The sequence below is a fragment of the Papilio xuthus genome, unplaced genomic scaffold (genome assembly GCF_000836235.2).
Source record: "Papilio xuthus unplaced genomic scaffold, Pxut_1.1 DF829129.1, whole genome shotgun sequence".
In the NCBI taxonomy this organism is placed as follows: Eukaryota; Metazoa; Arthropoda; class Insecta; order Lepidoptera; family Papilionidae; genus Papilio; species Papilio xuthus.
Window position 1 is genome coordinate 3,112,075 of NW_013529520.1, and position 10,629 is coordinate 3,122,703.

At 32.5% G+C, this 10,629-nt stretch overlaps 3 protein-coding genes across 4 annotated transcripts in view; 1 reads left to right on the plus strand and 2 right to left on the minus strand.

Annotated features, from left to right (window-relative positions):
* The window catches only part of qless (decaprenyl diphosphate synthase subunit 1 qless), a 37,830-nt gene extending 31,717 nt beyond the window's left edge, over window positions 1-6,113 (minus strand). The window contains exon 1 of one of the 2 annotated variants that reach the window (XM_013316486.1): window positions 5,887-6,113. In XM_013316486.1, the coding sequence (XP_013171940.1) occupies window positions 5,887-6,093 (207 nt within the window). In that variant the 5' untranslated portion in view covers window positions 6,094-6,113. Of the gene's footprint in view, window positions 1-4,505; window positions 4,525-5,886 lie in introns of those variants that run through there. The other variant, XM_013316495.1, reaches the window with a different exon arrangement.
* Window positions 6,114-6,512: 399 nt separating this feature from the next.
* Window positions 6,513-7,799, plus strand: mRpL32 (mitochondrial ribosomal protein L32). The gene is given in 4 exon segments (NM_001311876.1): window positions 6,513-6,673; window positions 6,802-7,041; window positions 7,245-7,372; window positions 7,594-7,799. Coding segments are annotated over 4 exon segments (591 nt in total). The 5' UTR covers window positions 6,513-6,588; the 3' UTR covers window positions 7,732-7,799.
* On the minus strand, window positions 7,795-10,439 carry spn-F (C2H2-type zinc binding domain-containing protein spindle-F). Its single transcript, XM_013316775.1, has 2 exons — window positions 9,200-10,439; window positions 7,795-9,050 (listed from the first exon to the last, which is right to left on the minus strand). Exons 1-2 carry the CDS (start codon window positions 9,927-9,929, stop codon window positions 8,710-8,712), a joined length of 1,071 nt encoding a protein of 356 aa, XP_013172229.1. The 5' UTR covers window positions 9,930-10,439; the 3' UTR covers window positions 7,795-8,709.
* Window positions 10,440-10,629: the final 190 nt, after the last annotated feature.

The window sequence follows — 10,629 nt, forward strand, 5'->3', positions numbered from 1 at the left end:
AAGCATATCCAAATCCATATGCATGTGCAAAAAGATTAAACACTTCATTTTAAAATGTTAAAAAGCATTTTCATTTACGAGAAACAGCATTCCTGGGAACCATACATAAAAACAAACTATAAAATTAAAATTCTCTATAAAACTGCATGTCCGCAAAGTTTTATGTTCCAGTAAAAGTTTATCTTAACAACAGTCCTATTTATAGCCCGGAATTCCCCGATCGCTGACGATCATCAACCATTACAGTCTATGCACGTATTATGGTTTTTATAATGCACATTTTAAAAACCCAAGAAGTGGCTGCCATGACTACATATGACAATGATTAAAATAAATGATTAAAAAAGCATACCAATAAAGGCTATGAAATGTTCAAATAAGCGCTACGCATTAAGAAATCGTGCGTAATAAATAACAGCTACAATGTGCGTAGCATTGTGTAGCACGTGAAGGTTTGGGTAAACAAAAAGACTTAAACGCGTTAGAATATTATACAAAATAAACGATCGCAGTTAAGTAAACAAGTTGTCATTGCCAGAAGTGTACGTAAAGAGGGTCAATACCGTCAATTATTTTGATATTAGATATAATTGTTCGCTGGCATGCGATGTAAAAAAAAATTAACTTGTATAAATAGCGAAGTCAAAATTTTTCAATATAATGCATCCGATATATTTTCAATATATCCATATTTAAACAACATAGCTTATGGCTTTGTTTGTGTAACATGTCCCGGAAATAACTTCTTTCTTTTTCTGAAGGTCAAGAACAGTATACCTACAGAAGAAAAACATGACACAAATCCTTAAGAAATGTGAACTTTGAAAAGATACGAATAATAACAATTTTGTTTACTACAGTGGATGTAAAGGGAAATTATTACGGGGAATCACAATAAGTGATGTCACAAATGTCAAGGTATGTGTCCCGGAAATTCTTTCATCCTTCGACCTTCGGACGAAATGCAATTTAATCGCTACCGGGGTCTTTATTTGGCATCATCATATAAAGTACCACTTGTACCGATATTAATCATCACTTTCATTACAATCATAAAATGTCACTAAGAGACAAAAACATCGTACATTACCGGCAAATGCGACAACTATAAATGCTTAATAAACGCTTCAATGAGTTATTGTAAAGACACAAAGGATTGACCCGGAAAACTATTATAAATTCCTTACCGATACTTCCGTAAAATCGAAAATTTTCTGCAATCACTTAATGACATCTTAAATGTATGGTTTTAAAGGCTGAAATGAGTTATTAAAGTTAACATTATAGAGAAATCAAAAGATAGCGATTATCTCAATTTCTTCCGTATAAGAAATAATAAACTTATAGAAACTTAACACAATGCATTAATATATGTTTTTACAACAGCATTAAATATCGACATTAGGTAGCCAGTAAGTACTGACACAACTGTAAGATTTATTAAGATAGAGTCGCCGATACGTTTACTGTGGAGGTGGAGTAATTACCTTAAACACACCACCTAATAACAGCGTTTGGAGCGAGCAAGTGGGACAAAGATCACGACACAGCATCAAGAGGTCGCTTTCAAGGGCAGACAGCGCATTTTATTGATTTATTTTGAAGATTAATATTATTTTAGTATCGATCTTTGAGTCATGTTACTCAGTGAGATAGCCGGAGCGGACTTTTATTTCATCAATAAAAACCGTTGTCTTAGCTATCTGATCAAACAATTGAAATTAGCCTTATGACAAATATAGAGAAGGTTAAATTTTATATTCTGAAAGGAGATATGAATTCTACTATATGACAATATACACAATAAAAATTTGTCAATACTAAGTAACTCGAAACGAAGCAACGGGTCATTACTTAATCGAGTGCCAATGTCACAATATTTCTTGAGTTTTAAATGTCAGTAACATTGGCGTCAGTCCTACTGTGAGGGCTTTAACCCCACCAGAAGGAGCCTTTCATCTATACTTATAGCGCTTCGAATTACTAAACTGACAATTGATACCTATTGTCTATGTAAAAAATGTGTGTACATAATTTAGATTAACTTTCGGATTCGGATATGCATATTAGTTTCTGATGGAATAGTCTTAAAAATATAGGCTTCGCAACAGTCTGGTGATTTAATTTTTTTTACACACTTCAAGAATTGCGTTAAACAATTATCTCTCAAATAGTGATGTTAACTGTACATTTAGACATAATTGACTTTGTAGAAATGATCATAAGGCGCGGATTACAGGTCTACTCTCTGCACGTTGCAAAACTTGACTTCGTTACGGTCTCAAAACCCGAAAACATTTCACATGTAACTTGTATTGTACTTAATGAGTATGCCCATGAACTTTTGCTTTGCTTGCCAATACCCAGAAAGGGGGAAAATCTGGATTTACGTAAACGGAAGAAATGAAATTCGTTTTCAGATGCTTATTAACACAATTTTGTTTTTGTGGAAATACATAAAGATATCGAGTAGAAATCGTATCATACAAAGTTGAATAATTAATACTATTTATTAGGTATAGTGGAAAAGAGTGTAACAAATATTATTAACAAACATTTTTATCACTCGTTTCAACTCAAATATAACTCGTAATCTAATATCTATCACCACCAAGTAAGGCAGGTGAACAGAACATATAAATCAGAATTCAAAATCTTTAGAGCTGTCATATGTGCTGCCGTATATTTATATATAGGAGAAAATTTTACCTCCTATATATAACTTGAAAATATCAAATCAGATAATAGAAAAATATATACATTAATTTAAAACTCAACACATGTCATACATATTTGCAAACGCATAAGAATAGGACGACCCTTATCAAAAGACGTAGACGTGAGCAATTAATATCATACTTATAGACACTGATGAGTTCATTGTTTGCGTGTACCGACCGAAACACTGTTGCTCAATACACCCGGCTAGCTCAGCAGCCGCAAGGACGTCTAGTAAGTGGTAACCGACGTTGCGGCTACTTATTAAGAATATATTTGACATGTTTAGTTGGTGACGGGCTGGACAAACCTGCGCAATTTGCAGCCGATCACATGACGACCAAATCAAATTTCACATTTTTACAAATTCTATAAATAAAACGACCTTATAAGACAACGGTAGAGTATTTACTTAACTGTACCCCGGGCAAGAAATATTAGTATTTATTATAATACTAGGTCTATCTCGGTTAGAGGTATTTCGATTTGGGCTGCCCTTCATATTTGAAAGATCAAACTGCGGAAAAGTAGACAGTATTTCTCTGATTATTTAAAATTATCAAAGGTCGTAGGAGCTTATTTAAATAATCGAGATACGTATAAGTTCAAAAATTTGTAATCATATCCGTGATGTCAAGTTTAATCATTTCACAATCTCCCCGGGCCCATAAAGCTCGTTCTGTCTTACACAACATAAACTATAGTAAAAATCGACATATTAGCTCGGTGAATAATAATAAGATTCGTTATTGCGAAAAACCATTTGAATATTCGTTGATTCGTTCGTTTAGAAATAGAAAAACTATTATATAGTAGTCATTTGGCAGTATTTCTATACTAACAACATAAAGAGGAAAGATTTGACTGCTTGTTTTCATTCAATGGTTCAGAAACGACTGAACCAATTTAATAAATTCTGCCACTGTTCTTTTTATTCCGCGCGGATGAAGTCGCGGGCAAGTGGAATATGTTCAATGAAGCTCAATTATTTCAACTTATTATTAAGATATACAAAGCTATTTCAAGAACTGATGTAGTGTGTGAAGTGTGTTTAAAGAAATAATGTAAGCTTATTTTTCTAGATTAAGGCATTCAATAAAGTCTTGTATGAAATATTATGCACACTTTACACATTGTATGATTGAGCTTGATGGTTTAAAACATTTTCCACCTCGCCACGCCCTTTTGTATTGTCAGCACGTAATTGAGAATTGAAGAAAATGTTGTAAGTAGAAAATAACATATGCTATGTAGTGTGCGTTGCCGCAAACTCTTATACAATGATGTCGACTGAACAAATAGCTATGTGTTCCGCATTTCTAGTGAGCTTCATTTACGCAGGACGTTACGTACGGCATGCCCACTCGAGCGATTCGTTTGCCTAAATAACTACCAGTAATAGAAACTAACTAATGACAATTAGTTACTTGCTTAACAAACCGCATTTTCATTAAATTCCGTTTGCTAACGCAAACTCTAGCGTTGGCACATCGACGACCGATGTCGAGACAAAATCAATATTGTCATTTCTAAATAATCACCCTACGTCCTGTTCGACTGCTTAGTAATTTAAATACCTACATTTAAATTCAAACTATTATAACCTACATTTTCCGGTAGATAAAGCGACGCTTTTACAAAATTCTTACTTAATCAGTCAAGGACGGTGCGCAGATCAAAATCAAAGACACGGTGACTTGGAATAGCTAACGGGGTCAATGTTCGAAAAATAGACCAGTATGAAAGAAGAAAGGCTACAACACTCCTTAGCACGACAGGTTACTTACCCAGATTTGGCGCTATTAAAAATTCAACGAATCTCTCACAACTTTCACTAACAGTCGGCCAGCGTGTGATGCCGCTTGGACTGCCGCGTAAACAAATAACGTTCATTCACTCTTAGTCTCGTGTAGGTCACGATTAGACCTTAATAAAAATAATTACAGCTACACCATTACAAACGGATATTAGTGTTCATAACTTCTAATATATTTTAACCTACATACCTCTGTACTAGTCACTAGTTAATGGTTACTGTCAACATAGAAAATGCCGCTATAGTTTCTTGGGTGGTAAAGCAACCAAGCAAACTTCTAAAATGAATTATGAAAATGGTTGATGGACAATTAATTTGTTAATAACAAGCACATCATTAAATAATAATTTATCTTTATCAAATGTTTCGATTTTTATTATCGTGTCATGCTATAAAAATCTGTCTATTTCTGTTTTTATTTGTTTTTGATTAAACTTGCAATTAATTTAATTGTTTACCTCATTGTATTGTATTAAGAGATGTCATTTGTAGCAACGGATAACTGTACCTATTAGCAGGAAACATTTTTGAAATATTGTATTTTCCCTATTATCAAACGGTGTAAATGAGGACGTCATACGTAAAGAAATCGACGAGTAATTCAATAGCTATCGAAGGTGCAAATGAAATATTAATGCGAAAAATAATTGTTGCTTAGAAAGTTTTGTGTGACTGGAGATTTTACATCGCATGCTCGCACGCCGCGCGAGAAAGCACGACGCGCCGCATACTACTGGCCACGGACTCGCCAACGCCAACTATTTACAGACTACCCCAAATATCTCTAAACATCGGTATTTCTAATTGTATACCATACTACTTTCATTTTGTAATACCATGTAAATTTATGTATGAAATGCAGAGAATATATCGATATATTTTGGTAGCAAAATAGTCACATAATATAGACGCAAACAGTTATAACTTCTTATAAGAAACTAATTCAATATTTAATCAATGGTTTTGTTTGCAGAAAGTAAAAGTTATGAACAGAGAAAATTGGTTGTCAAACTCAACAAACTTGTACCGACTGACGTGCCGCGGACTTGAGAAGATTTCACTTTTAAAATTTCCAATGCATGTTCGACCTGCTTCTCACTAATAATTTACAAAAATGTCATAGATTTTCAAATTTATCCACACTAAATAATTGTAATTCGATTGCTAAAAATATAGATCAGCTGACTTTTAGGTTAAATGTCATAATGTTATGTAAAAAATACTTGAATGAATGAGTATATATGAGATGTATTGTTATGAAAAATCATCGAACGTCGCTAATTAAATTATGTAGTTATTGATTGTAATTCATAAAATTAAGAGAAATATTTTGAAATATGAGGCTTTCTAACCTGACATGTTCGTCCAAATATCCGCAATGGAGTTGGTCCTGGAGGTTTGAGTTTCACAAATACAGTTTGCCTTCGAACTTTATGTCCAAATTGACACATTAACTTATCTTGAACACGAGCACAGAGCCTACTCGGACTTAAACACGCCATAGCTACAACTGCTACGAGACGCTTGCGGACATGAACTACATAACACACATAGCACATAAGCGCTGTGCCTTTTTCTCCCCACTTAACCAGCTGATTGTCAACGGCCATGTTTTTTGGTGTTGTCATATCGAAAGTTTGTAAATTAAACTAAAATACTCTTGCTACTTCTTTTAAAAAGGTTTGTTGGCATTTTCAACAATTCCTGTTTTTACTTTCGTTCTTTTTGAAACTCTTTAAAATTTTAGGATTTGATGTCTTGTAGTAAACTTGGTGGAATAATTTTTTTTTGTGATAGGATTATAAAATTTACGAAATTTTTGCACTTTATCCTGTTGGCTTACAGCAGCTAACAGGCATTACAGGTTCAGCTACCAGGCCATAAAAACCTAAAAAAATCTTTATCCTGTACTATTTAGGCACTGCTATGCACTATGAACATGATCTGACACATAACCTAAAATAGATTACAATTTTGTCAGGTTTAGATTCAAAACCTTAGTTATTGTTTAACTTCTTTCAACCTCAAAAACATACATATACAGTGTACTGAAGATGTTACCGCGATTTGGGTATATGCTAAACGTCCTAAAGACAATTGAAAGAAATGTACTTCACTTGTTTGGCCATCCACCAAAAGGTATACTGAGTTTATTTATGTTTCTATATTACTTAATCCATATAAAAACACAATTATATCATTCTTATTAAGGTCGCAACAATACATGTATGCAGGCAATGATAAACTTGTTATTTACTATTTTTCAGAATTAGCTTTAGTTCAAATATATGAGAAACAACCAACACATCCTAAGAAAAGTTTTTCTATTAAGGACATAGTTGGAGATGGTTTTCTTCTGGCTGTTCCCAAATTTAGGAGAACCATTGAGAAGAGACTGAAAAGAAAGTATGGTTATCCAGAATATGTATGGAAAATGCTTGTCCCTAAAACTAATATCAAAGTATGTAATGAATGTGGACATCATCATGAGCGGGGACGCCTTTGCGGTAATACACAATGTTTATAAATATATCTTTTTGTTAGCAGATATTATGTGATTATGATGTGAAGTTATGCATGTGTAAAAATGCTCTGAGCGGATCTGTAAAAAAGATGATAGATTTAGCAGCACATCTGCTCCCCCAGAGAGATTTTTATGAAAGTCTATTACAAATGTTATCTTCTCTAAATGTTACTTCATTTCTTTCAGAACATTGCTACAAAAAAGTTGAAATAGAAACAAAAGAGATTCAAGCTAAAATACAGGAGAAATTAGGCAATAGCCCTATTGAAAAAGATGTCATTGTGCTTTATGAAGGAGAAAATCCTCCTGATACGGTAATAACCTTTATTTATTTTAAACTGAGAATTCAATTATGTTTATACATATTAACAAATTGTAGTGGCAAGGAATATGGCAAGTCATATGATACCGTGACACAAAACAGACATTTATGAACTTACAAATAACAAATTTACAGGAGTATGTGTTGCCTGTTTAATTTTGTTACAACTTACACTAACATTGTTATCTTTAAATACATTATTTTAATTTACAGCCCAAGGAGTTTTGGAATGGTAAAAGAATAGTAGAGATGAAGAAAGAAAGACCACAATGGTTCAGTAAAAACCTTCTGCAGAAATCAACTCAACAGCCATCTGACTCCACAGATGTCAAACCAACTGACTTAGCTTAAATTTACATATATTGTAGAAACTGTAATTAATTTGTAGTTTTAAATCATTAAAAATACTTTTAAAAATGTATCATAATTATTTATTCAAAGTTTAAAATTTATAATATTTACAAGAATGTCTAATACTGGCAGGCAACATCTTATATGAAATGGAATGTTTTTAAATCATAAAAATATAATTATGATTCCACCATCTTTCCTAGTTAAGTCACAAAAAATATTGATTCACTTCTATTGGATATCTTTGATTGAAAGGTTAATTAATAGTTGGATAGAATCCTTTACGACTTTGTTTAATAAATCAATTCTTTTGTTTTTGAAAAAAAAAAACATACTACAGTGGATTTGTTTCCCTGGCGGCTTAGCGTTTTCAATATGGCAGTTGATTTTGAATACTACTGTCCAACTGATCTGACATGTTATTAATAACATTAGTCAGAGAAAAATATTCATTACATTTTTATACTATTATTTTAAATTAAGATATAATAAAAGTCCTGCATAAAATTTGAAATAAGATGTGCTGTAATTTTCTAATTATCTCAACCATTATTTTAATCCTCCACCACAGATAAAATAACTGCAAAGCTATATCCTAAAACTACATCTGCACCATCATACAAACATACTCAATTTAATAAATTACTTAACTATAAAAGAGAAAATGTATTATTGCAGTTATGTTTACATTATTGTTCTAAAATAAATATAAAACAGCTAACATTCTAGCATTTATCAGGTGTTGGCACAAACTAGCTTTGAACCCATCAGGGCCCTTCTTCAAGGTGAGTGGGATTAGTATTATTTCGCACGACCCTTCACACTGACAAATGCAATGCCCTTAAGAAAGTCCCATGAAGGGCTTGCAACTAATCTGTGCTGACACTAGATAAGTTGTTTATATTTAATTTATTATAATGTCTCACAAAAATTTAAATAATTTAATCACAGGTTTTAATTATTTTTTAAATATCAGCATCACATGACATTTTCAAAAGAATTGTGACCATTATTTAAATTGAAAGAATCTTCGGTTTCACCAATAAAGTGTTGTTCTACATGAGATTGAAATATTGAAAACTCAATATGCTTTTTAAAAGTTTCACCGCATATTGGACACATTTTGTCATAAGGTTCAGCGATGTCACTATTTGCATCATACTCTGAAGCATTCTGAACTAATGATGTGCTGTTTTCATTGAAATTTTGAGACTCTATTGTAGCTAGATCAACAAGACTTGTACTTGTTTCAACTTCTTTGTCCTCTGTAGTTATTTGTTTCAATTTGTTCGCTGCGCATGATGGACATTTGTAACCTTCTGAAATTATAAGAAATTACATTAAACCTAAAAAACCTGAATATTTTTTTTATCACATTATTTACAGATCATATTAAAATTCTATTACAGAGCATTTATTTTTCAGCTAAGCCTTTCAAAATATAATAGACATCTTCCAAAATAATTACCGAGTAGAACAGACTCCACTTTAGATAATACTAGTTTTAAATCTTTTTCTTGTAGTTCTATCTCCTTTTTTAAATTATGTAATTTCTCTGTTTGATTGTGTATTTCTTTCAATGAATCAAATGCTGGGTCATCTATATATGTAAAACCTATGGAATCAACATTTAGTATATCATCATCTATTTCTTGAAGCTGAGACATTTGTTCATATTGCTCTACCAATTGTGATTTCTCTTGAATGTAACTGTTTATTAGTTTTAGAGATATTTCTTCTAAACTTGATTCTGAATATTTTTCTTGACAATTGGAACTCGACCTTAATGTGTTATTTACATATGTGTTTGTGCGTAGCAGAGGTTGTTTCAGTCCTTCTCTTGGTGGTTTCTCTGAACGCTTCAAAGTCGAAATTTTATTCCACAAGTTTTTATTCTCACATGAAACCATAAAAACATGATGCATAAGTTGCGACTTTTGCTTATTAAGCTCCGCTATTTGTTGATGAAGTCTTAATTTCTCGTCTTCTTGCAACGGAATGTAAGGAGAACTTCTTTTAGATATATCTAGTTTTAACTTCATGTTATCATTTTCTAAAGTACTTAATCTTCGTTGCAGTAGTAAACATCGATCACGCATTGCGTGCAAGGCTAATTCATGTACACTCACATCACCTTTTAGCGTGGTCTGATAAGTGGAGTCATTGTTGAAACTAACTATCGACGAAGAATCCATCATTTATTATACCCTTTTGTTCATAAGTTGTATCTGTTTTAGTCTAAATATCTACAAGTTGACAGAAATTAATCCTAAAGATCCTCAACAGAAACCTATCTAATTTATTAACTGCAAACATTCATGTATTTAGCAAATTGCAACTCAATCTGTTTTTCCAACAAGAAAAAATGTCAAAAAAACAAATTACAATTTAGGTTATATCAAATGTAGATGTCAAAATATGTCTGATCTCTGTGGTCAATGCAATGTTATATGCAATATGTCAGCCTAGTGATGTTCGTGGTGTGTGTAAACATTTTAGTGTTAGTGTGCAGTAGCAGTGAAATTCGATTGGAACGCAAACCTAAATCGATTTAAAGAAACAGTGAAGAATTTCATGACTACTCGTAATCGTACGCGAATTCATTAGCGCAGAATAAAAAAAAGCGAAATTCTTAAAAAAAACATAATCTGGCTAATTGAAATTATACTGGTTCTATGAAAGGAAGTAAAGATTCTTGTGATACTCCGAATACCCAATATTTCAAAATAAGAATAAATAAAGATCACCTTGATTTAATGGTGCCGTGCATTTTTTTATATACTCTTTGGTGCCGTGCCGTATCTACTGCACATCACTTTTCCTCTTGACATTTCCTCCAATTCTCTAACCATAGATATAGTTTATTCTGTGCCTGTGTGTTGTCCATGCCCCACTTTT

What these genes read in the sequence shown, in the direction of transcription:
- spn-F (XM_013316775.1), bottom strand. Translation starts at nt 9,929, where the DNA reads ATGATGGATTCTTCGTCGATAGTTAGTTTCAACAATGACTCCACTTAT. An exon ending in AGTGGAGTCTGTTCTACTCG is followed by an intron (nt 9,051 to 9,199) that starts GTAATTATTTTG and finishes TTATAATTTCAG; the next exon opens with AAGGTTACAAATGTCCATCA.